The sequence below is a fragment of the Xiphophorus couchianus genome, chromosome 22 (genome assembly GCF_001444195.1).
Source record: "Xiphophorus couchianus chromosome 22, X_couchianus-1.0, whole genome shotgun sequence".
Lineage (NCBI taxonomy): Eukaryota > Metazoa > Chordata > Actinopteri > Cyprinodontiformes > Poeciliidae > Xiphophorus > Xiphophorus couchianus.
The window spans coordinates 1,460,480-1,487,614 of NC_040249.1; the positions used below are offsets into that span (position 1 = coordinate 1,460,480).

The 27,135-nt window shown below is 39.2% G+C and overlaps 1 protein-coding gene and 1 long non-coding RNA gene across 2 annotated transcripts in view; one reads left to right on the forward strand and one right to left on the reverse strand.

The window, feature by feature from the left end:
* The first annotated feature begins 2,188 nt into the window (after positions 1 to 2,188).
* The window catches only part of shtn1 (shootin 1), a 40,007-nt gene continuing 15,060 nt past the window's right edge, over positions 2,189 to 27,135 (forward strand). The window contains exons 1-5 of the mRNA XM_028007835.1: positions 2,189 to 2,282; positions 11,585 to 11,652; positions 13,420 to 13,480; positions 19,130 to 19,224; positions 26,069 to 26,264. Of these exons, the coding sequence (XP_027863636.1) occupies positions 2,234 to 2,282; positions 11,585 to 11,652; positions 13,420 to 13,480; positions 19,130 to 19,224; positions 26,069 to 26,264 (469 nt within the window). The 5' untranslated portion in view covers positions 2,189 to 2,233. The remainder of the gene's footprint in view (positions 2,283 to 11,584; positions 11,653 to 13,419; positions 13,481 to 19,129; positions 19,225 to 26,068; positions 26,265 to 27,135) is intronic.
* On the reverse strand, positions 22,220 to 26,062 carry LOC114138520 (uncharacterized). Its single transcript, XR_003594227.1, has 2 exons — positions 23,291 to 26,062; positions 22,220 to 22,497 (listed from the first exon to the last, which is right to left on the reverse strand). It is a non-coding gene; the product is annotated as an uncharacterized LOC114138520 (long non-coding RNA).

Consider the following 27,135-nt stretch of genomic DNA (forward strand, 5'->3'; position numbering starts at 1 on the left):
TGTTTTCTGCAGATGGCAGTACGACCACATGGAAGAGTTAGAGGGGCTTGATTGTTATATTTTTATTTTTTTTACATATACGTCTCACTGTCGCATCACAGTGACATTTTTAATAAGCATATTTGGCAACATTTGACAGGCTGTTCATAAGGCTGACATGACAGTGTCATAAACATGACATAACATCTGTTATGAACATGAAGGAATCTCTGACTGTCTCATTCAGTAAATGACACTTTTAATGCAAAGGTGCTTTAAAAGCCCATTAAAAGTGCCAACTTTGTATTATTTTGTAAATAATTACACTTAGTGCAAAGTGTCATTTACACTTTGCACTTTTAAAGTGTAAATAATTTTTACACTTTAAAAATTAAAGTGTAAAAACTTGCTCTGAAGTACTTCATAAAGACTCCTTCATGTTTGTGACAGATGTTATGTCATGTTTATGACACTGTCATGTCAGTCTTATGCACACCCTATCAGTGTTACTGCTAATCTCTATAAAGATTGGTTGTTTTGTGATGTCCAGGGTGTGCCCTGCCCCTCACCCTCTAACCACTTGAGACTGCACTTGATGTCTCTCGCCTCTGAAGGAGAGCCATCCCCAGTTATTTATGAGCTAAGGAAAGACAGGAGGCTGAAATGAAAGGCACGTACTGGTTGACCAGTTTGTCTGAAACGATGCTTCTTCCTCCAGACACTTTCAATAGAAACTCAGAACACAGACTGCTCTCAGGGAGATCAGCAGTTCAAAGTACACATATGGGATATGACAGCCTCCCATCTTCAGCTCAGCTTAGATGGCTTAATTATTAATCTCATTTCATAATACATAACGTCTTATGTTTGCCATAAGACATTAAGGAACGGCTAAACAAATCATTTGCATTGTACAAAGTGTGACAGAAATAATCTTGTGTTGAAATACTGTTATAAGATCAGTATTCAACCTTTGAACTTATCCATTAGGTCAGATCTGGTCATACTGGACTGTACTATATTGTGAAGATTTTAAAAAATGTGTACAGGTAACATGTAGTCAATAAATAAATAAATCTTTATGGGATTCTGGAAACTTTTTCTGCTTTGACCTGATTCACCAGCAGGTCTTCTGAAGTTGTCCGGTTCTGATCCAACCTCTTTAAAACAGTCCATTCTCAAACCAGCACCACAGGAACCCATTTTAGATTTCAACCCAAACACAACATTTCTATGTCTGTTCCCTGCAGAGTTGTCTGTAGTATTAAGATTGTTTTAATCCAGAGAAACTCCATGTGTAGCTTATGTTCCAGCTTTTGATTATAATGTAGCACTCAAAATGGAACGCTTTGTCAAGTCATGCTTTGCAAAAAGTAAACACTTGGTATAATATACCAGGCATCATCATGATCCTAATAATAATATCATTATCACTTTATTTGAAGGGGTGTGCATAAGAGTGACGTAACTCGTGAACATGAAGGAGTCTTTATGAATGTTTATGACTGTTGTCATGAAGTGTCATTCAGTAAATAACTGCAGTTTAATGCAAAGTTGCTTTAAAAGTTGCATTAAAAGTCTATTAAAAGTGTGAAATTTGCATTATTCAGTCATTACCGACCCTTTTAATGCCAAGTTCTATAAAAAACTGCATAGAACGTGAATTAAAAGTGTCAGGCTTGCATTAAAAGTGTCATAATTTACAGAATGACACTTACTGACAACAGATGTTATGTCGTGTTTATGACACTGTCATGTCAGTCTTATGCACACCCCGGCAAATAAAGTGGTACCCAATTTTTGTATAATTAGTTTCATATTAACTTTGATCTTCTACCTTGTTCCCTTCTGTACCACCCCATGAAACATTCGAGACCCTACCAATCCTATCATTGTGCTTGATCAGCAATTCCTGGCTACTGTTTTGTTTTTCTTCTTAAACCTTGTTGGAGCAGCAGGTGGAGCAGTGGATTTTTCACACACACCTTCTAAATTCAGACCCTGTTTGACAACCAGGTTAGACACCAAATCACTGGTTTTCACTAAACGTCTAGAACTGAAAGGGGATATACCTCCTTGCACTAGTGCATCAAATTACTTACGATGGTTAAGAGATTCGTAGGTACAATGTGCATTTTATTGCACTTGGACTGTAGTCTACCGTAATCCCATCCCACTCTCCTTATCTGCCTTCTGTTTGCTGGTGTGTCGCAAGTGAGGAACTCGCTTCCGGTTAGTTCAAGACTTTCTCACCATGGCTGCAGAGGGACTGACCGTGAATATCATAGACTTGCCAAACAAAGGTAAGTCTTTCAGAACAGCATGCTTTCTGTTTCGTTTTTGCCATAGTTTGGTTAACCGCTGTTGTTGTTCTCTCTTGTGTGGAGATAAAATAAAGCAGCAAATGTACAGAATGGGAAAAGATAATCTGGTTCACTACTTTTTCTGTCTCGCTGAAGGTTACTTGACATTCATTGGTGTCAGAGAAAGACATAAGACATAAGGTTTTTATTTGTCATTATGTTTCAAGAACAAATTTGGATTGGAAATTGGAGTGGTACACTCAGTGATAAATAGATGAATAAATAAAGTCTTAATCAGTTCTTAGGGGGCAGCATAAGGGTGACGGTGTGTCTGCAGGAGAGCAGAGAGATTTCACAGTTCTTTAGTTGCGTGGTTGTGCTCTTTACATATCTGTACTGTTCGGACAGAGGAGAGACAGCGATTATGTCGCCATAAGAATGGAGGAGCTTCAGAGGAAGACGAGAGAAAGACCAAAAATGAGATTTGTGGATGACGTCAAAAAAGACAGGAAGTGAGTTGGCCTGAGCGTAGGGGACGCAGAGGACAGAACTAAACAGAGGCCGGTGATTCGTCGTTGAGAGAGAAATAGCAGAGGTGAACGAAGAAAGTCCCAATGTTTATTGTGGGATGTACAAGACATTTCCTGGTCGTGGAATAGCACCAAGGCTCTTTACATTATTACCAGACAATTTATTGCCATCCGCGGTGACTGACTAAAAAGCTTGCTTTTCACAGTGGATGTTATCGAGTAGAGTGCTGAGATGTAACAGGACAAGTATAGACATGAGTCCATCATCTGAGGCAATGAGGATAACATTATTGAGACCAATATGGGAGAGGGCAGGAATAAGGCTGCTGCCCTCTGCTGAGCTGTTTTGTGCTCCAAAGGACGTTAACGATGGAAAAGATTCTTTAACAGTTGTCACGGCATTGTCTAGTGAAGATTTACTATGTATAGTATTAGGGGCAGGGCAATCGATTAGGTTAAACTGGGAGGTTTGAAATATGACAATACAGGACAGAGTTGGGAAATATACATTTCAGTCATTAGTTGGATGAGTCCAGGATGGGAAACCTAGATTTAAGTACAGAGAGACGATGCTCTGACCCTGTAGTAAAAATCACATCATTAGTTTTCTTATTCACACTCGATGCCACTTGTCAGCACAAGACCCAAACAATGAGGGCAAGAATGTGTGGGTCTAACAATGTTTTGAGCAAAGCCAATTTAATCTAAGATAGTATTACAAATAATAATAATAATAATAATAATAATAATAATAATAATAATAGTAATGGGTACATTTAATGGGCACTAAAGATGCAGATATCTATCAAATTTAATTCTTTCATGAAATCACAGATGGTTTCTCTGCTTCTGGTGTGTGTTTGGTCAGCTCCTGAATCCAGAGTGGGGTCCAGAAACACAGTTACTCCAAATAATGTCGTTTTCTTCCACAGATGGAAGGAGAAGAGAAAGATTTATGAAGAAACTATAATCATCTGTGTTGGGACCACATACTTTTACTAAATTCAGATGTCCTTGTAAGATGGACCTCTGAAGAATGACATATCTCCCACATTTATTTTTAAAAAACATTGGTGACCTAAAAAAAGAACATATTTGTAAACTAGAGTTGTTACTCCCCTGGATCTTGACGTACCTGAAATGTTTCCTATGAAATGTTCTGTTTTCCTCTTCTAAGGTTATCGTCTCTTGTAATGCTCATATCTTTCTGTTTGTTCATGACTTATTTGATTTTTTGGGGGGTTTCATGTTAGTCTTTACGAGTTCAGTTTCCATCCCCTGCATCATCATGTGCACTGAATGATGCGCTAACTCTAAAAATAAGTCAGAGACCAAACTCTCAGAGTCAGACTCTTCCCTTATACATTTGGTACATCTGTCCACTGTAGTATAAGAATAATAAGTATTCTTACTATCTAACACTAATAAACCTCAATGAACAAAAACATATTCATGCGTAATTCTCAACCTTCTCCTCCAACTCCAACAGTCAAGTTAGCCCTATACACGTGAGGTGATCTCGAACAAGCACCATATTGGTTCAATATATTTTTTAATCAATACATTCAAAATATAATAGAGTATGTACTCCTTGGAACATTATGAACTCAGCAATGTTCATGCCAAAAAAGTATATTCTTGTAGTGAAGTATGTATTGGATTCAGTCAGATTCAATCATAGTGTTGCCGGTGAACCTCTGTGGTGACAAATCTCACCCATTGGTTCTTTTAGAGTAGGGGGGTCAAACGTGTTGTCATTTTGGACAGCATCGACATCATGAATGCCCTCAATGGGCTGCTTGTGGCAGAATGTATTGATAAGACTACCTATTAACCTGTTAAAATATTACAGTTTTTCCTGCATTCGATTAGTACTTCTTAAAATGTACCAATTTTTAACATTCTTTCATGGTGGTTTAATTTGGGTCTGTACAAATGAAACCTGAATTGATTTGATTGATAAAATGATATTTAAGGACACAACTGTTATCTTAAAGTTCAATGAATTGTGACCCTCTAGGTATGGCGGGTCAGATTTGGCCTGTGGGCCTTGAGTTTGACACGTTTGTTATAGAGGATATGTATCTTTACTTTGGTGACTTTGAATATCACATTTGCTGCCGATAGCTAAGAAACATAGTACTAACCATTCTTGGAGTTGCTTCTGCATTTCTTTTCAGTCCTGTGCGATGAGCTCTTTCAAGAATCAAATACGTCTTCTATCCAACTGTCCAAAAATCCACAGACATCTTAGATTCACCAATCTAATGATGAAATCTCATTTCCATCGCTGTCATGATGCCATCAAATCGTCCAGAAAACTTTATGCTCTTCATTGCTGCCATTATCTCCCTGTTTTGTCGTCGGGTGGCTTATTCATTTCACCCTGGCTAGCTGTTAGCTCCTTGCCAGCTTCATTGCTAAAGCTTGACTCCTTGCTAACTTCTTTGCTAGTCTCGTTTGTGCTAAGCTCCACGTTTTGTGGTCCAAAGTTTGTCAACTTAGATTGCGTGGTTATTCTTGACGTTATCTTTGCTCTGGTCTTCCAGGGGCTGGAGTTGTTGCTCTCTAATCACGGTTTGTTATTACTGTTGGAGCGTTCAGTCATTTTTTAAAAAGGATTCTTGGAGTCATTGTAAGGGGCAGTGTTAGGATGGCCCTTAGCGGGAGGCTGAAATAGGAGTCTGGAGGCAGGGGTAGTGCAACCAACCAGGTGTTTTAATCTCCAACATTTAACAAAGATGACATTCCTGCTTACATGGTCATAAGGTGTCGCAGCACCCGCACCTATTACTTCCTATCATGTGGCCAACATGCAGGCTTTGTAATCCTGGGCGGTACCAATTAACACACTTCTCAAAAGACAGGATAGAACAAACCACATATACACCAAACAACTTAATAAAACAACCAATCTTCAACACATAAATAACAAACATTCTTCATGGTTACATACTCATTTGCTATCTAAAACTACCCTCATATAAATATTAATTTATTCATCACTTCTAAAATGCCTCAGGCTTTGTTCCCCCTCTTCCATCTGCACTTGGTCTCTTCCGGAATCTTTACCAGGTGTTCAGGCAGAGGTAAGCCATAATCTACAAACATTTGTAATACATTTCATAATTACCATACCTACTTCATTTATATTATTCCCCCCAGGACACCCTCAATACCCACTGAGATGCCCTGCATAAAACACCCAATAAAATACTTCAATCTATTTGTACCCGTCTCATTATCATTTGCACATAATTAAAGTGTTATCCTGACCAGTAATGAAGACCTTCATTACATTCCCTCCCCCCTCTCCATAAGCTCACAGTACCTTAACTTTCAGAAATCCTAGATAAACAGTCAGCTGCAGTGTTGGTTTTTCCAGCCTTATAACATACAGTGAAGTTATATGGTTGCAGAGCAAGGTACCATCCAGCAATCCGTGCATTTGCATCTTTCATCCGATGCAACCACTGGAGGGCCCGGTGGTCTGTTTCCAGAAAGAAATGCCGTCCCAGCAGGTAGTATCTCAAGGATTCGATGGCCCACTTCATTGCTAGACATTCCTTCTCCACCGTCGAATATCTGGTTTCTCTGTCCAGAAGCTTGCGGCTCAGAAACACCACCGGCTTCATCTCTCCATCCACTTCCTGCAACAAAACTGCCCCAAGACCCACTCCTGAAGCATCTGTCTGCAGTGTAAAAGACTTTTCAAAATCAGGAGTATGCAAAACAGAGTCTGTACAGAGTGCATTTTTAAGATCTTCAAAAGCTTTGCTGCATTCCTCAGTCCATTGAATCTTATTTGGGGACTTACTCTTTGTCAAGTTATTTAACACAACTGAACGTTCAGCAAACTGAGGAATAAACTTCCTGTACCACCCGACCAAACCCAAGAAGCTCCTCACTTTCTTCTTCGTTGTAGGTACAGGGAAAGTACGAACCGCATCCACTTTCCCCACCTGTGGCCTAATCTTGCCAAAACCAATGATGTAGCCTAAATAGGCCACCTCTCTCTGGGCAATGGCACATTTCTGAGGGTTGATGGTCAGTCCAGCTGCTCTGATGCATCCTAACACTCGTTGTAAATGTAACATGTGGTCCTTCCATGTGTGACTGAACACCACCACATCGTCCAAGTAAGCTGCTGAAAAGTCTGAGACATCTCTCAAGACATGGTCCATAAGTCTCTGAAAAGTGGCAGGCGCTCCCTGAAGACCAAATGGCATCACTTTAAAATGATACATACCAAATGGTGTCCTGAATGCAGTCAGCTTGCGGGCCTCCGATGCCAGTGCCACCTGCCAATATCTTTTACTTAAGTCCAGTGTAGTAATGTATCGCGCTCCTCCAACTCTTTCCAACAGGTCATCTATTCTGGGCATAGGATATGGATCAAACTGAGACAGAGAATTCAGGTAACGAAAGTCAATACAAAATCTCAGTGAACCGTCTTTTTTGGGTACAAGAACCACTGGGCTGCACCATTCACTGGTTGATATCTCAATGATGCTGAGTTCCAACATAAAATTGATCTCTTTCTCCAACTCTGGCACCAACCGCTCTGGAATCCTATAGCTCTTTCGTCGAGCTGGAGAATCCTTCTTGATACAGACATTATGTCGTACCAGGTCTGTAAAACCCGGAACCTCTGAAAAGAGTTCAGGATCCAGCAGAGCTGCAACCTCCTCCTGTTGGGCTGCTAGCAAATGAGACAGATCAATCACACAGAGCTGTGTTTCGGTGGAGGGCAGAAACTTCTCCTTCACCTCCTCATCTTGAACATCACAAATCAAAAACTGCGGCCCTGATCTCCGACGCACCTGAAATTCTTTCAGTAAGTTCACATGAAATGTCTGATGTTTTTTCACTCTGTCAGGCATAAACAGTTCATATGTGACCTTACCCACCTGTCGCGTCACTTCATATGGGCCATGCCATTTGGTAAGCAGCTTGTTATCTGAGGTCGGTAGCAGCAACAGGACCTGCTGTCCTGGTGTCAGGACCCTCTCCTTGGATTTCTGGTCATACCATTTTTTCTGGTTCTGTTGTGCTGTCTGCATGCTCTCCTGTGCCAGAGCTGTCATTTCCTCCAACCTCTGTCGCATCTTGACCACATATGCCACGATGTTCTCCTCCGCTGATTCGGGACGTTCCCAGTAGTCCTTCAGGAGGTCCAATGGTCCTCTCACTTGGCGTCCATAAAGCAGTTCAAACGGTGAAAATCCAGTCGAAGCCTGTGGGATCTCTCTGTAGGCAAACAGCAAATAGGGCAACCACTGGTCCCAATCTGCTCCTGTAGTAGAAACAAACTTGCGTAGCATGTTCTTTAAAGTCTGGTTGTATCTCTCAACAAGCCCGTCCGTTTGAGGATGATAGGGGGTGGTCTTAATTCCCTTCACTCCTAACAACCTGTATACTTGTTGTAACAGCTTAGACATAAAGTTTGTGCCACAGTCTGTCAAAACCTCTTTCGGTATCCCTACTCTGAAGAACAGTTGTATCAGGCAGTTGGCAACGTTTCTGGCTTTCACACACCTCAGGGGAAAAACTTCAGGATAACAAGTTGCATAATCGCATATAACCAGGATGTACTTATTACCCGCTGAACTTCTCTCTAAGGGACCAACTACATCCATCCCTATCCTCTCAAAAGGAGTACCAATAATTGGTAGGGGCTGAAGATGGGCCTGAGAAATCTTCTTCCCTGAAGTAAGTTGACATGTTACACAGGACTTACAGAAGTGTGATATTTGAGTATACATCCCTGGCCACACAAATCGTCTGGCAATTCTACACAGTGTTTTCTGGAATCCCATATGTCCCGCCCACGGAACTGTGTGTCCCAGATCCATTACTCTCTCTCTGAATTGTTGTGGTAATGCTAGGGACTCTACTTCCCCTTTACACTGGTACAAAAGTCCCCCTTTTATTACATATGTAGCATCCTCCAGAAAGCCTGCAGAGCCCTGTGCTTTTCCTTCCACCTGTGTGACCTTCTCAAACCAACCTTTTAAAGTAGGATCCTGCCGCTGAAGCTCACCCACCCTAACTGGAAGATCAACATCTAATAGGTGAAATGGTTTAACAATGTTATCCGTTTGTTTGACAGAACCCCTCATTTTTTCCCTCCTTCTTGCAGCCCTGGTTTTATAAGGTTTAACTGGTCCCATTTCCCACATTTCTTCAAAAAATGGTAACTCTCTCAAAGTGTTCTGAGCACTCTGAGCCCTTGTGGTGACCATATTGTGCCCTGCTGGCGGCCTTCTACTTGGGTACTCCATGGTTTGCTTTAAAAGAGCCCCAGTCACGTCCTGTGGGGGAAAATTTTCTGGTTGTGTGGGTACTAGTTTGGGAGGATGTAGTTCTGCCTGCTGAATGAGATCTGCAATAATGGGGACATCATTACCCAGAATAACCGCATACGGCAGCATTGCTGCAAGAGCTACTGACATAAAAAATGTGTGCCCTCCCACAGTCAAATAAATGTCAGCCAATGGATATTCATGTTTATCCCCATGTATGCAGCTTATGTAACATTTATCCCCAGTCCACCTTTCTCTAGGTATTAAAGAAGACAAAACCACAGTCTGAAACCCCCCTGTATCCAGCAAAGCTGTTTCCCTCTGACCATTAATGAGAACGGGTGCAGTACAAGCAGCATTATGAAGAACAGATTTTGTAGGTCTAGGAACTGTGCAAAACAGAGATGGCTTCGATTGATTCGTACGGGGACAGAAATACTGGGTATGGCCCAGTCCATTACATACGTAGCATCTTATGTCTCGTTTGGCAGAACGAAAAGGGGCATTCTTAACAGAATCAGGTTTATATTCAGGTCTGTATTTATTCGAAACAAAGTGCCTACCACCAGAAATGTCTCTACTCTCCGACTGACCACCACCCCATTCATCCCCAACGGACTTACTTGCATGGGCAAAGTTCGAGTCCCGGCCGAAGGCACTACGTTTTGTCCCTCGTCTAGCCGCCGTGAAGACCTCCGCCAATTGTGCCGCTTTCTCTGCTGTCCTTGGGTCATGCTCCCGAAGCCACACCTCCAGTTCCGGGTTCACCATCCTCAGGAATTGTTCCAGGATCATTGTCTCAGAAATTTCTTTCACCGTTGCTTTGTCTGGTTTAACCCATTTAAAAAACAGTTCTTTAAGGCGCACATGTAGTTCTTGTGGAGTCTCACCAGAGAGAATGTTCAAAGACCGGAAACGGCGACGATAGGTTTCCGCTCCAATCTCATACTTCTGCAATATGGCTGCCTTGACATTATCATAGTCTTCCGAGTCAGCAAAATCCATCAAGACATAAGCACTTCGTGCCTTACCAGTCAATAGGGGAATTAGCCGAATCGCCCATTCCTCTCTCGGCCATCGGCAGACATGAGCCATTCGTTCAAAAGTAGTCAAGAAATGTTCGATGTCGTCATCCGGTAGAAGAGGATGCAGCTTAGGTTCTCTGTGCATGCCGAAATCCCTCTCCGGCCCGACACGCCAAGAATGTTGACTCGTTCCGTCTCCTAGATCGTCCATCTCATCCTGAGGCTGCAGTGATCCAGGCTGTAGCCGGTCCCCGTCAGCCTCCTGCCTCAGGTCAGTCACCTGCTGCTGAATTTGGTGAAACTGGTGCTGCACCGACTTCCATCTGTGCTCTTGACGGGAAGCTTCTTTCGCCAGCTGTTGGTCCCGCACTGATTGAGACTGAATAAGTGCTTTCACCAAATCTGCCAACTCTTCAATCTTCTCAGGGTTACTGGGTGCCACGCCCACCTGATCAGCAGATGCCGTCGCTCCCTCATCCGGCTCCAGCTGTTGATCTTGTTTCCGCCTTTCCCTGTCCTTTGTCATCCTCAACTCCACCTTGTGACTCCGGCCCCAAAACTTCTGACACCACTTGTTAGGATGGCCCTTAGCGGGAGGCTGAAATAGGAGTCTGGAGGCAGGGGTAGTGCAACCAACCAGGTGTTTTAATCTCCAACATTTAACAAAGATGACATTCCTGCTTACATGGTCATGAGGTGTCGCAGCACCCGCACCTATTACTTCCTATCATGTGGCCAACATGCAGGCTTTGTAATCCTGGGCGGTACCAATTAACACACTTCTCAAAAGACAGGATAGAACAAACCACATATACACCAAACAACTTAATAAAACAACCAATCTTCAACACATAAATAACAAACATTCTTCATGGTTACATACTCATTTGCTATCTAAAACTACCCTCATATAAATATTAATTTATTCATCACTTCTAAAATGCCTCAGGCTTTGTTCCCCCTCTTCCATCTGCACTTGGTCTCTTCCGGAATCTTTACCAGGTGTTCAGGCAGAGGTAAGCCATAATCTACAAACATTTGTAATACATTTCATAATTACCATACCTACTTCATTTATATTATTCCCCCCAGGACACCCTCAATACCCACTGAGATGCCCTGCATAAAACACCCAATAAAATACTTCAATCTATTTGTACCCGTCTCATTATCATTTGCACATAATTAAAGTGTTATCCTGACCAGTAATGAAGACCTTCATTACAGGCAGCATCAAACACGACCTTCTATCTCGCTGCCATGCCCGTTGTCCTATAATTATTTTGAGACATGAGTCACAAGTACGGCTTGCTGAGAAGTTATCACATGATGCATGAGTGTCCCTTTAAATCTATTTAAACAAGATGTTAGCACTGGGTTTCCTATAGACGTTTTTATCATTGTGATGAAGATGGCTTACTGGCATCCTTTACTTCCCACAGCGCTGCATGAAGATGAGGCCCAGCAGAATGAGGAGGAGGAGGAGGAGAAGGAGACTGCAGATAGAACCGTAAGTGTTCAAATATTAACAGTTTGGTATGTGGCTCTGCTAACAATGGCAAGTAGCTTGCTTTGCAGTAGTGGTGCACCGATTGCAGTTTTCTGACCGATCACCGATTACCGATCTATTAAAAATCCTGACCTGCCGATTCCGATTTTCTCCGATACCGATTTGACTAGTATTTGTCAAATTTGACTAAAATGTTGCTATATGTAGCAAGAAAGTTGATGAGTTGCTAACGGTGAGATGACTATTGTTAACTGCAAACATATAGACCTGATCTGGTGAGCCGGGCTGCTAGTCAAACCTCTTTCACAGCAGAGCAGAAGAAGACAACAGTTGATTTCAACACCTTTACCAAGGTAGATAAAATCAGTGGTTAAGATCGGCTTCACGTGTAAAAATCGGCCAATCACCAATTTCCCAAATTTAGGGAAATCAGCACCGATAAATCGGCTGCCCGATAAATCGGTGCATCCCTACTTTGCAGTGAACAATTAAATCTGTAGCAAAACTATAGTAAAAATCAGAACATGTTTCTGCGATAACATTTCTGTTCAGAAGTTGAACGCATAAAAATGAATCTGTAATATTTTTGATACTTGCAAAAAACAACCTTAGTTTGTTTTTTGTTTTTTTTACATAAAAGCTATATTAAAACAGACTAAAGTAATGTTAATGAAGCCGTTCTAAAATGTATAAGTTCTAAAAACTATTTAGCATTAGACCTGCTGAGTGCATTGTACCTATTGACTGAGAGGCAGTGAAACCAGGAAGTAATGTTCCTATAAAAATTATAATTTGGTTCAAACAAGAAATCATTTGGTAAATAATTTACTTTGTAATGATCTACGGTTATGGTGAGGATTCCCAATAATATCCAATGTTTGTGTGGGGATCAAATACTTATTTAACACTGAAATGCAAATAAGCACTTACCTTTTATCTAGGGTTATTTCTTAGATGATTGTTTCTCAATTTGAAAACAGCTATTTATAATTATTTAATACAAATTGTTAAATTGTTTAAAGCTACACTCACACAAAAATGCCCCTATGAAGTGCTATGCAGTTAAACTAATTAAACATTACAGTTGAGCAAGGAGAAAATTGAGCATTAGTGCCAATGATGTGGGAAAAAACCAACCATCTACGGTTATAATATAAAAATCATCTTGTCTTAACAAAATTTTGAAATGATTGAAATCGAACCGCAAGTGTAAAACCTTTGCACATCACTGATTCCATGAAATGTTGTTTGTAAAACCAAGCACAAATGGAAAACTCAGCTGAAAAGTAAAGCCCCTAAAATAAACTTTTTGTGGGTGAAGAAAGTTAAGGTCCTGTGATAAAACTTATGCACGTATTTAAAGACCTAAAATGTGTTTACGGTACGTGTTTGCAGGGAATTTTCATTTCATCCAAGAAGATCACCACGATAACTCATACAGAGGAAAACGACACAATTAGCTCGTTTGATTGTCTTTTTTTTAATGCCCTGCAGGTCATTTAAACTTAACATTTTGTCCATAACGCACAATATTATTTATTTTTTTCAGTCAGTGGGATTTAGATTGTACAATTTCACATTAAACAATTTCCTGAGAGGCTTTAAAAAAAAAATTATTTCGGAAAAATAGCAGTAAAAACACTCTTACTTTTACTGCAAAGAAAATGTTCTCCTGACTATTATTATTGGCTTACTTATAAATTGTCAATTGATTTAAAATTAACGGCGTTTTTGAAACGTACTCTGTCTCTCTCTTTCTTCTAAAAGTGGCAAAAGCTGGAGAGGGAGAGAAACGAGGCTGTGGAGAAACTCACCGAGTTCCAGATGGGTGAGTCTTTTCTGCTGCCACCAGTAGAGGTCTTGGATGTTTTCTATTTCAGGCTCTTTTAACATTTAGATAGCCTGCATTTTGGGATTGACATAATTCATTTTGAGGGATTTACTAATTGCAATCAGAAGTAGACGGCACTAAAAAGTAGCGTAATTTCAATTTTGGAAAAAAAAAAAGGAGAACAGAAATTAGAAATATTTGCAGTGTCAAAGTGATGCTCTGAGAGATATGCAGTGCAATACGTCTTCTTGGTATTTTTTTTTTGTACATTGTTTGACCTGAGCACTGGAAGACTTATGCTGAAAAGTGTTTGTTTTTTAATCTGCATAATCTCATTCCTCTTTTTCTGTCTTGTAACAAATAAATTGCCTCTTTAGACTCCTAAACAGTTGCCAGAATGTCTAATATTGTGCAGGTACACGCAGTGGCAATAACAATTCACGTGTATTAATGGTTATGAAGAAAAACATCCAACAGGTGCTACAGTGGTCTCTACAGAACATCTCATGCACAAGTTTCAATATGCGCATGAGTATTGACACAAATTTTTCCATTTCATATTTTGTTTTATAGTTTAACAAAATATATATTTTGTGTTCCGTATTAATAATTAAAATCTTGAATTTTATTCAGTGGACATTGATGTTATCAAACCCAAACTTTTACCTCTCACCATGAAACACAGGCTTAGCATAACTCCTAATACAAAATATTATGGTTATCATTGTTATCAACAGATGCTGAGAATATGTACAAAGTTATTTTTTTCACATTGCCTGATGCCAAAGTCACGTTTTTCTCATGGAGGCTCCACTTTACTCTTTTCAACGTCTCGACTTTTAAACTGCACCAGGTGACACAGAGCAGATGTTGCTCAGTATTTAAACTTGGTTTGTCGCAGCAAATCGACTTTGCCTTTTGGAAACCGTAGTCTAGCTCCCGAAGGAAATCCTGAACAAAAGGAACCATTTTGTGAATTTTGAACACATTCTATTTGAGTTCTTTGCGACTTAGCAAAGAGTCAGTTTAGCTTCGCCCTAAAGGACATTCAGATGTAGCTCCCTTGAGACACATCTGATTTCACTCAAACTTTCATAAGAGACCTAAACGCCGATAGTTGTGTGTTTCTAGGCCTTCTAGCTGGACCCTGTGTGTTCACTATACGGTCACTCGGTCCCTGAACATCTTATTTGTTTAAACCTTGCAGCTATCTCGAGCTTGCTAGTAAACATCAAAAAAAGGTTCAGAAAATGCTTGAGATGAAATGTTGTGTTGAGATGAGACCAAGACGAATGAGACCTACTCTGTTTGAACAAAGAGGGAAGGATTTTGTACGTGCCTGAAGAAAAGCAGACTGGAGGTGGAAGCCTTATGCTGTCAGAGTACCGAAGATACAAAACAACCTCTCTGCATGAAAGGGCAGTGGGCAGGGCCACGCGCCGTACAGTGCTGCAAAGTCGGACGTGAACATTGAAGATGGGTCGTAAGTGTGCCTTCCAGCATGGTGTTTACCCAAACACGTCGCCATGGAAACAAAAGAGTGGCTAAGGAAGACATACAGCCTACCTAGAGTCCAGCCCTCCTCCACCTTACGGAAACACCAGAGGAGGGAACCGACGCTGACCGTTCCCAAGCAGCAGCTAAGAAAACTGAGGCATTTAGAGAGTTTCTCTTAAGAGGAGAGAGCCAAGTATTGGCTTCACTCACAATCATGCAAATAAACACTTACCTTTTATCCAGCGATATTTCTTAGGTAGGTCGACGTTCCGTTTCTTGATGTTGAAATATCAACGCAAAGATAGTTATTTATTACGAATTGGCGTAATGTTTAAAGCTGTGCTGGCCCATAGAGAGCCCCCCCTGCCCGGCCATTACACTAATTAAACACTACGGTCGAGCAAGGAAGAAATTAAGCATTAGTGCCACTGATGTGGGCAATTCCTTTGCCGTGGTGACACCTAATTAAGAAATTGATGAACACCACCAGTGCAGGGTGATGTCGACGTCACGGCGGCGCTGTCCACACCAGGCCGCGCGACAGCACTTAGCATCCAGTTTTCACTGCTCAACCTTTTCAGTTGTCCTGTCTGTCTTGTTTCAACAACACAGTGGCCAGACCGAGCCACCGATGAAAATACATGAATGATATGTTAATTATAATTACTGGTAGCCATGGTAAATAAACAGTACTTTAAGCGTCGCGAGCGCATGAGCGCGAGTCTACAGGGGGCCTCTGACACCTCCGAACTGGAAGTCTTAATTGTAAGTTTGGCTTCCCCATCATCATCATCACTCCATCTTTTTTCTCTCCCCTATTTTTTTTTTTTTTTTTTTTGTGCTTGTCTTATTTTTATTTTTTTTTTAATTTTGCTCTCAAGAAAGACAGTGATTACCCCCCGTGCCAACGCGCTGCATAATGGTATCAGCGCCGCCAACAGAGCAGTGAATTAAATTGTATCTGCAGCTTCTGTGAAGCCTTGATGAGCAGGGCAGATGCCTTTGTGGTGTTATCATTATAACACAATGGTCATGTTGTCATCAACCTTGCCATCTCCGGTTGAAAAGGCATGATTGTGTGTTGCAGGCTTTTTTCCTCCTGTCCTTCTACCTCCCCCTCTTACCCTCAATTTCCCCCAAACCCCCCTAGCCTCGCTGCCCCACCCCAGCCGATTCGCTGTGAATAGGAGCAATTTTCTAAGAGCTATGAAATCACGTAATAGGCCCTAATATGCAGCTGCTTGGCACAGTGAGGCAGCCACTATTGATGTGTAAGTCAAACACAATATGTGTTTGGGCTGGGGAATCATTGCACACACAGGCACATGCCAGATTTATTCAAATGAAAATCCACACAACTGTCAGCGTCACAAAGGCAAACTATTTGCTCCATCTTTTGACATGTGGGGCCCTGTTTCAAATTCTGCCTTCACAAAAGTGGTCACAGCAAAGCATTCAGCCTTGTAAGGGGAGTTGGCTCGGAAAATTAAACGGTGGGGGCAAAACATTTGAAGTGCGTACGCGAAGCTTTGGAAACAAATTCACGTTGATAGCAGAGATCACACCAGTGCTGCTACCTCTGTAGGGGACCAAACCCCCCATCCCCCAAAAACACACTTCTCGCTGTACAAATACATTTCAGTTTATAGCAAATTTACCGTCAAGTAATTTTAATTTGTAACATTTTTTAGCATGTGAAAAGTAAGCCTAATACTGGTTTGAAAAATAAAAATATACCCAAATGTCTGCATATAAAGTCCTAAGTTATAAAAATATAATATTGTATAATACTCTCTCTATATTTATGTTAATTTATTTACGCCTATTTTTTGTTATATAGGTTCTATTTTTCGTAGGGTTGATCGTTGCAACTCACTGCACTGATATGATATGATATGATCGTGAATTTTACTACCTATTGATTAAGCAGCATTTTAGACCAATTGAGACCCATAATGAGATGATTGTTTGGTAACAATGCAGAGGGAATTGTACTTATCTAAACTGTAAAGAATTTTCTTAAATGCTTTGAAAATTTTATAACTGATAAAAATTTGTTTTGACAAAGGATTTTGACGGCTTCTCTAATTTAAAAGAATGATCTAAAATGCTGCCAGATTTTTGACAGAAGAGGGACAATGTAGACGATGGAGGTCAATTAGGTCAACTGAGATGGTGGGATTTTTCAAATACCTCGTTTTCATTCTGGCCCAGGCAGTTGTGTATCAACCGGTCTTTCACATCGGCCAATTAAGCAGAGGCAGCAGTGGGAAAAATTGTCCAATTTCAAAGGGAAATGAATTTAAAATATGTTTTTTAGATACAGTATATGCTGTATATATACATCGTGTAGAAGTTAAACACTCTTAATCTAAGAATGTACAATGAAATAGAGGATAAATGTGATTGGCAAAACATGTTTTTAAGCTACTGTGGTGGATTCAGCAGAGAAACACCCACAACCATGAAAGTTTTCACCTGTAGCTCCTGGTTGTTTACGTCCAACAGTACTTTAAGCGTTGTTCTAAATTAATATTTCCTAACTTGATGAGTTTGCTTATTGGTGTTTGGCTGGCTGCTTTATTGTTGTGTAGAGTGTAGAGGTTTGAACATTGAGCTGAGCTCATCTGGTTGGGATGAACCAATTTCTGGTTTGGAGTGTTGTTGGCTTCGAAAGCAGCAGAATATTATGGTTGAAATGATATTGTTCTTCTTCTTCTTTTCTTCTCCGATATGTTTAGATGAGGTTTGAATCTTTTAGATCGAAGCAGGCATTAAACCTACTTTTTGTAAAGCCCACATATCTGTATTTAAATTTTATTGGTCTAATGTGCTTTTTTTTTTTGTCTTCAAAGGAAATTAAATCTCTTGTTTTCATTAGATGTAAGTGGAAAATCCTAATGATTAAAATAAAGGCTTGGAAACAATTTCACTTAGTGAACTGAGATTTTGCACTAATTACTGCGTCAATCCACTGTGGCATGGAGTCGATCAGCCTGATGCCTTCAAGTCATCTTCATTCTGAGGTCTGATGTCCTTCATCTTCCTTTTGACTAAAGCCCAGACCTTTATGGGGTTCAGGGAAGGCTAGTTTGCTGGACAGTCAAGCTTAGTGATGCCCTGGCAGCTGAGTTACCCTGGAAACAGCTTTTGGTATGTTTGGCAGTGTGGGTTGACACCAAGAGCTGCTGGAAAATGACAAAGCTTGTGAGCAGAAGGAAACGTGGAGTCCTATAATATTTTCTCCTAGACGGCTGCATTGAGTATAGATGTCAGAAAACCCAGTGGACCAACACCACATGACATGCCAACCCCCAAAACCATCGCCCACTGGAAACGTCCAGCTGGTCATCCGTCAGCGTGGATTCTATGGCGCTCCACTTTTTCCCACAGATTCTGGCAGAAGGAAGGAAGGAAGGAAAGTATGAAAGAAGAAAGGAAGGAGAGAAGGAAGGAAATGTAAACTGTTTTCTAATCAGTTTCACTAAGAATAAAAAATAAATAGATTTTTGACAATTTTGTTTTACTCTATAGCATTTTATTGGACAGACGGGCAACCAAAAAAACATTGCGGCACTTGCCATATTAAAACGTACCAGTCGGGCTGCTCTGTGCCGCTCATTTCAGGTAGAGCGTTAAACAAAAACGACCTTTTACTGTATTTCCCAACCGTTATGGTTACGGCGCTTCCTTATTTCAATATTAGATTTAATATCACTGCTTTAATGTGACTGAAACTTTTTACAGTGTGTGAGTGTGGGGAAAAAAAAAACTCAGGATAGGGTGTCAAAAACATCCACTGATAACATTCCCACATTTTAAAGATGAATGCATGTTCTTGGTGGAGTCATCTGATGACATAGTTCTTGATATTTTGAGCGCTAAAGTATTTTTACCCCTGCACTGGATTTTCCATGGTATTGATTTTGATGGAAACTGACTCATTTATATCATTTGCATTTACTTACAGTTGATATTTATGTACTGAATACTGAAATAAAAACAAACATACTCTACTATTAGGTGGACAGGCTATCGTACTAAATAAACTTATATTTGATTTTGTAAAGCACAGAATGATTGCAGCAGGAAAAACCGTTCAACGTTTCATGATGTCTCATGTTAATGAAACAATCTGTGATTTTTCAGTGTCTCAGAGAGTCATCGAGGAAGTCAGCGCGATTCAGGAGGACCTGGAGATCGAGAGGATGTGTAGAGAAAGTGCTGAAGCCCTGGCCTCAAAGGTGCACAGTATCCCTACACAGATGTGTTGCTTCAGCTTTGTGTCACACTAATATAAATCTAATGAACAGAAATTAGGGGTGTACCGATTGCAGTTTTCTGGCCGATCGCCGATTACCGATCTTTTAATAAGCTTAACCTGCTGATTCAGATTTTGGCCAATACCAATTTTTTTTTTTTGTCTGAATAATTGCTCAATATAGCAAGACAGCTGTTGAGTTGGCAACAGTGGGGTCGCTATTGTTAATTATAAACGTGCAGACAGAACTTAGTGAGCCGGTCTGTCAGTCAAATCTTCTTCACCAGAGAGCAAAAGAGGACAGTGGTTGATTCTTAAACGTTCGCCTAGCTAGATAAAATTGGTGGATAAGATCGGCTTCTTAATAAAAATCGGCCGATCACCAATCTCCCAAAATTAAGGAAATCTGCACCGATAAATTGGCACTGACAAATCGGCCGGCCGATAAATTGGTGCACCCCTAACAGAAATGTGTTTTAAGACAATATGACCAAAAAACAAAAAGAAAATAATGTAATCAACTAACTCATGTCTTTGTTTAACTCAAGCCTGGGTTAAATGAATCCTCCACAACACATTAAAGAAGCCTCCCAGGATGGCACTATGGTCAGTGTGTTGACATGCAGATTACTCCACTGAATCAAACATGCTGCAATCAGAAGCGCGGCCGTCAACAGCACATCTCATGGGTGAAAATTGCCCCGGTTCCCTTCTTCAGAGCAACCTTGTTGGACGCTTCCCATTGTGGGCTGTGATTGAGTGTGAGGGAGCCAGCACACAGTGATTTTGTAGCCCACCGGTGCAGAGATTATAACTGTAATCATTTCTTATTCAATTTTTGTACAAAAGCCACTACAGTCCATCTAGCTGGGCCAAATTTGGGGTAGTGGGAGACTGATGGTGAATTATGGTGAAGGTCAAGTTTTAGGCTTTTTTATTTTTTTCAGCCTCTTTTTTTCTTCTTCTTCTGGCTGTACGTTAGCTTTCAGTGTTTTTTCATTCTGCTTGTTTGTGTCTTTTTAATTTATGGAAAGTAGCACTTTTATCAGCCCATTTATAAAGTAGGTTGTTTTCTGTATTGCAAAAGCAGTTTTTTTTTTTCTTTTTTTTTTTGCATATCAATATTTTTAGTGCGGAAATGTCTTTAAAAATAAAACCAAACATACACACTGCAGGATAATAAAAAAGTAACTACAAAACATTTACAATTTGACAAACCTATTAATTTGGATTGTCAAAAAATAAAAATCTAAGCTCCATTTTAAGAAATATACTGTAAAAGTTAAGTGACTAAATTCTAAGAGCTGAAGCAGAAGGCAACTAGTCTTTGTTTTGTGAAGATGTTTGGCCTCTAATCCAAAATATTCTGCAGTTTTTCAGTAAACGACTAAATGAATAGTCATTCGAAAACAATCTCAGAACAGAACATTAGATTATCTGTAACACAAATCTTAGTCAATGTTTTTTACCATTCAAATCTTTATTAAAATATTTTGCATCCAATTTTGAAATTAAACTTCATTCAGGCGCACGACCGACAAGCCTTTGCCCAATTATTTTTTGTCTCTTTTTAGTTTCTGTTTTGCTGATCTTATCACTACATACAGTATATTTTGAAAAACCAGGACTGGAGGAATCCAAGTCAATGGGAGAAAGCCCAGACGGAGCTGTAAGAGAGATTGGAGTCGAGCGGAGTTGTGTAGGACAGCAGCGACCAGGTTTCTCCAGTAAAAAACTACGTTCCTTTCACTGCATGCTACTAAAAATAGCTTTGACATTGAAACAGGGTACCAACTAAAGGCGTTGTTAGGGAAAACATTCATCTACATTAAAGCAAAAAGAGGAATATTCCTAAACTAAAATGCCCAGATATCTGGAAAAAAAATGTAATAATTAATCTGGGTTGAGTTCAGTAAAAAACAAAACTGAATGAATATTTATGAATAAACATTGTTACTTATTTATAGTTCAAACCGCCTAACCTGTATAATTTTCAAACATTGTCAGAGTATGCAAGACAAAAAAAAAACAATCTGAAAGATTTTGAAAAAGTCCCAAACATTTTTAATGCTTGGATATTTAGCCTAGGTAAAACTCAGTTTACTAAAAATGAATACAAATCTCTGCTCTTATGTAGAATTTCTGAGGTAATGACACATTTCCAGACACAGAGGCGATGCTCTGAGAACGTTGATCACAGCACATTCTTTGCAAATCATCTGAAAACGATTAAAGAAAAAAATATTTTTTAGCAAATACTGACCGCAGTGGTAAACCATTTAAGTCTCTCGAGAATTAAATATTTTCTGACAATTCTACAAAAATCTGTTCTCAAATAGCACTGATTCCTCTGGTGCTGTCAGATCATTTTAAAAATCCTCAAATAAATTAGTCCAATACTTTTTGGACAAGCATAGAAATGTCAAAAAGAATTTTTAAATCACATCTTAAGTAGGGCTGTTGTAAACGAATATTTTAGTAATCGAGTAATCTATCGATTATTCTTACGATTAATCGAGTAATCGGATAAAAAAAATTTATAAAATAAACTATTGGCAAATCTGCAATAACACCAGTTAGTCCAGATCAGTCCAATATCTCCTTTTTGAGCATCCCTAACAGTTAAATGTTTGTAGTTTAGAAAGTTTACTTGTAACAGTAGTTTGCTTTAACCTGAAGAAAAGTTATACTAAGATATTAAATTATATTCAAATAATAAAGTGGCAGGCTCACAAATATGCTTATAAAAATGTCTATACTCCAGCTTTTAGTTTATGTATTTATCTTCAGTGAGTAATACACATACACGTAAAAGAACTAAGTAAACAACTCATTTTAACTCTAACATTTTATTGATAATAACGCAATAACATTAAACCTCCAGTAAAGTTTCAAATCAGTAGTACAGCCAATCTCTTGCTTTTTTGTTCTAAAGTTCAAACAGAAAAGATAAATAAAGAAAATACTTGATTTAAAAATAAAACAAGTTTAGACAAAATAGTAAATACTGCATTTTATACAATATATTTTAAGTCTAAGGTGCAACAAATTCCTTGCTTTTTTCAGTGCTAACACAAAAGAGTAAAAAAATATTCATTAGCTTTAAATAGAAAAGTTAAGGCAAACCAGAGAATACAGCGGTCGCATGTCTGTGATGATCATATTTAAAATGCTGTTTGTGAACTCAGCTGCTTGAACAACCGAACATCCTGGAACCCTTTGAACAAAGCTGTCCAACGTATGACTCTTCGGTTCACTGAAAAGAAGCACAATGTAATAATTATATGTTTATTCCTTGTTATGAATTAAATATATTTCAAGTGCACTAATTTGGATATTATAAAATTTAATATTATTAAGTTGGAATCTGCACTGACAGCTCATCTGCCATGATAGCAGCTTTAGTTTCAGTTTTATTTTATTTATGGATTTAAGGCTTTCATTTATGTGTGAGTTTTGAGGATGCTTTAATTAAAAGCATTATTTTTAACCATCACAGAAAAATCTAAATGCAGTGAAATGTTTTTTTATGTATTGGAAGACAGAATGTAATCTATATGTTAGGAAAAAAATAAACTTACTCAAAATGTAAAGGTTTGAGTTTGTACAGAGTTCTGCAGCCTTAACTAGTCATGATAAAATGCAAAAATGTTGCTATTTTTATTAAAACGATGCTATTATTTATTCTTGATTGCTTAGGTATAAACAAATATAGAATTACTACAAAAAAATATCAATCAAAAATTTCTAATTCATACATAACAGTAGCGAGAAGAAAAGACTGTAACTTTTCAGGATGGAAAGACACCAATAAATAAATGCTTTTCAGCTCATGCCTGTAATCTGTTGCTGCGTATTTTTATTAACAAACTTACATTAAGTCCTGCATAATTTCTCTCAGTTCCACCCTCACATACAATTTACACTACACCCGGTTAAGTAACCGCTATGTTTAGATGTAACGTTAGCAAAATAATGTGCCTCAATTTACATCTATAACATGGCAGATTATCACACAACGTAGTTAGCAAAGAGAACATAAACGTTACCTGTTGGCAACCGTGTACGAGTTGGATGCATGTAGCGGGTGTTTTCTCTTCAGATGCTGCAACATTGATGTCGTGCTGTTGTGGTACGCCAATTCTGCTTTGCAGTGGATGCATTGCGCTGTGTTGTCCTTTCTGTTTAGCCTAAAATGTTCCCAAACTTTTGACATTTTTTGTCGCTTTCGGGGTTCTCCTTCTGAGCATTCTCCGGTTCCCTCCATAGCTACAAACTTAGCACATGTGCTCCAGGCGCTAACGGAAGTGGTAGCGTTGTGCAACACAAAAACCCTCCGGCTAGACCAGTGTGCTGCGTATTTAACAGCATTGCTTATTACAATACAATAAATTTAGCGAAGCTTCGAGGCAGATAAATTTCCTCGAGGATTTTTTGTAATCGAGTTACTCGAGTTACTCGATGAATCGTTTCAGCCCTAATCTTAAGCCTGATGGTGAAAGCGCTCATTCTTGTCATACATGGAAAATGCTGTAGGTTTAAAGCGCTGAAAGGTGCGGAGGTTTCATTACCAACCATAAATAACTTTTTTCTTTGCTTGGTTCATTGCTTTATTTTTCGCTACAAATAGGCAAAACCGCATGCTGCTGTTTGTGAGAACATGAAGGAATAGTGGCAATATTCCCAACTACTGGTGTAGTACTGGTCTACTCTTCATCTGCAAAAATGCTATTTCTTCTCACTGAATAACCACAATGTCTTATATTAATAGCCGACGTCTCGCCAGAAAGATCTTTGCGATATCCTGGCTGCAGTTCTTCTGATTACTGTAGTCAGCTGTATGTTGCTATACTTCCTCAACCAACCACACTGTTATCCTTCAGTAAGTTTGAATTTAGAGCATCATATTTAGAATATTTAAAGGCATTAACGCTGGAATATACATTTTTGTATAAGCATAAAAGTGCCTCCTTGAGACTGCCGAGCAGGGGTGTATCCAGGAAGTATTTGACCTGGGCTTAAACGGGGGCCGGTGATGATGTTGGGGTGTCACACCAAAATAAAAACCCAGACAGGAAACAGGGCTGGGATACCAGGAGAGCGGTACCTGATCTAAGAGACACATATCAGACTCATAACATGAAGACATTAAAAACATAAAGCTATTTATTTTCTTTCTAAAGTGATTAATTCAATGCAAAAATATGATTCTCGTCAGAAAGGCTTGGTGGGGGTGGAGTGGATCTAATCTGAGTGGATTTGCTATATTTTTCTGAACAGAAACCACAAATAAAAAACTTTTATTAGCACACAGTGCCTACATTAGATTACACAAAGTTGAGAAGATACTTTTATATTTGAAATAATTCTTAAGTCTGTAGATAATAAGATTCAGATATTGAGCTCAGATTCAAACCCACTGATCACCAAAAATAAGTGGACTGTAAAAAAATGTTTACTACAAACTTAAGATTTCCGTATTGCGTTGTCACCATTACGCAAAACACACGTTAGTCTATCCATAAGGTCCGAGTAGCCATAGAAAATGACAAACAAATTAGACTCAGTAAATCTCTTCACACTCGATGACGGTAGGTTAGCGGAAATATTTCTTAGGGCCCTAGAAAGATGCGGAGACTGAGTGAAATTTCTCGACACTCCTACGTTCGAATCAAAGAAGTAGCTGCGAGGGAACAGCAATTGAAAACTGGAAAGATGAAGATGTGGTTTTGACGCTTAATGTTTTTGCGGCGTTGTGTAATCAAGGTAAGATGAAGGGGCCGTTGCTTCATAATAGTGACCTTCGGAGAGAGCAAGCCAATGCGATGTCAGTCCGGATTCATCTGTGTATGTAATTTATATGGGCATCTGTGCTGAGCTGTTCAATTTTGTTGAAAGAATGCAATTCCACGTTATGCATTGTTGATTGCGTTTCATGGAAGAAAAAAAAAATAGATGCTGTCTGAAGGGTGTCATCAAAAGCAAGACTTGCTGCAATCTGCTCTCTACGGGATGCCATTGATAATGCTTTTTATTTTATTTATTTTATTTTTTTTTACTTTTTCGTGTCCTTTTCTTTTTCCCCACCTCTTTCTTCAGATGACATCTAGATGCATAATTTACGCTGCCCTCCCTCATGATGAGCCTCATGACGGTTGTGCTGAGGGTCTTTGCTTTGTTGATGCATTTGATCGACGGGTGGACGACCTTTCCAAAGTGCAATCATCACTCTCACAGTGAAACGTCATGTCAAACAGACAAAACACAAAGCAAAACACGGCTAAAAATGTCCAACAAAAGCTTTGAATAAACACATTTAATTCAGTCACACCAATTATTAGGACTGTAGAGATAAATGTGCATTACTGTACCGATGCCTCTTCTGCCATCAAGAATGACTGACATACATATATCTATATGAATGCATGTATTTGAATATGCTGAATGGACCTTGAATATCCTGAGTGAAAAAAATAACATATGGAAGGCAAGTTTGAATATGTCGAATAAGCGCCGAATATACTAAGTGAAAGTTAAAATATTTAGATGAAAGTTTGAATATATTGAATGAACCTTGAGTATATAGAAATGATTTCTCTTGGAAATGTAGAGTTTTGTTTGCAGGTTTTTGAATTCTTCTGATATGAGTGAGGATCTTTATATATATATATATATATTTATGTTTTTCTTTTTCAACCGACTGGAATGCGTTGATGGTCCAAAGGACTTTCCTGATGTGAAAACAAAAATACAATGAGATTGGATTTTTGCATTGAGAAGAAAGTATGCAAACGACCACTGCTCTTGTGTTCTCTCTGCAACGGAAGTTAAGGCGTCAAAACCGCTCTCTGAAGAGGAAGAGCATGATGATGATATCGTACCTCAGCCCGGAAACCATCAAAGACATCAGCCTGGATGAAGAAGAGCAAGCCGACGATGAGGAGAAAGTTGGGGAGGAAGAGGAGGAACAAGAATCCGCTGCCACAGTTTGCCTCTCCGCCGACTGCACTAGCTTTATCCCAGGTAGATCATTTCTTTGGCTTTGAATCAATCTGCATTGACTTCATGTTTAATAAAACCAACAAAGACAGAAATCTGAGGGTTTTTTTGTTTTTTTTTACCGTTTATCTGCTAGAAATGATTCAAAGTACTGGTCATGATCAAAGTTTATAGGAAAAAATAACATTTTATAGAAAGTCCACAGTACAAGGTGTGTTTATTCACTGAAAATCCTTGATCATTTAAGGGGAATGCTGAAAAAGAAAACTACTGTGGGTGTTGAGAAGCAATAGCTTTCGGAAAAGCATTATTGCAGCCACAGTATGTCTCATTGGAATAGTTAAGAAAATTACCAACATTGTGAAGCAGAGCTTGTTAAGTGGCCAGTTAGCACTAAGCAACTAGAAGCAGATGAATTTGTTCATGACAAAATAAAGGTGCCCATGGATCCAGAGTGAAAAATAAAATTCCACCAATAAGATTCTGGAACAAGCAGATATCTTCAAACAAAGTCCAGTCGTCCTTTCACTACATGCGTGTTGAAGCAGAAGATTAACTTCACAATCAAAGCTGGTAATTAACCAATTTTTAAAAGCATCGGGATCGACTGATTTCTGGGCAGCGATAAAAAGGCAGTGGTAGGGGAATTACCTGATGTTATGCTAGTCAGATAAGTAAAAGAAAATTAATATTATTTTCATCCAAATTATTATGTTCAGGGTTTCCCCCAGTGTACTATAAGCCTGGCGGGCCACCAGGCTTTACTTGTGTCCCCACCAGCCTAAGCATTGCTTATTTATTTAGGGGTTTTTTTTTTTTAAATGTTTGCATTTTTAAGACTTTATAGTTGGTGTTGAGATATTAATCTTACAATAGCACATAATTATCAAGTGGT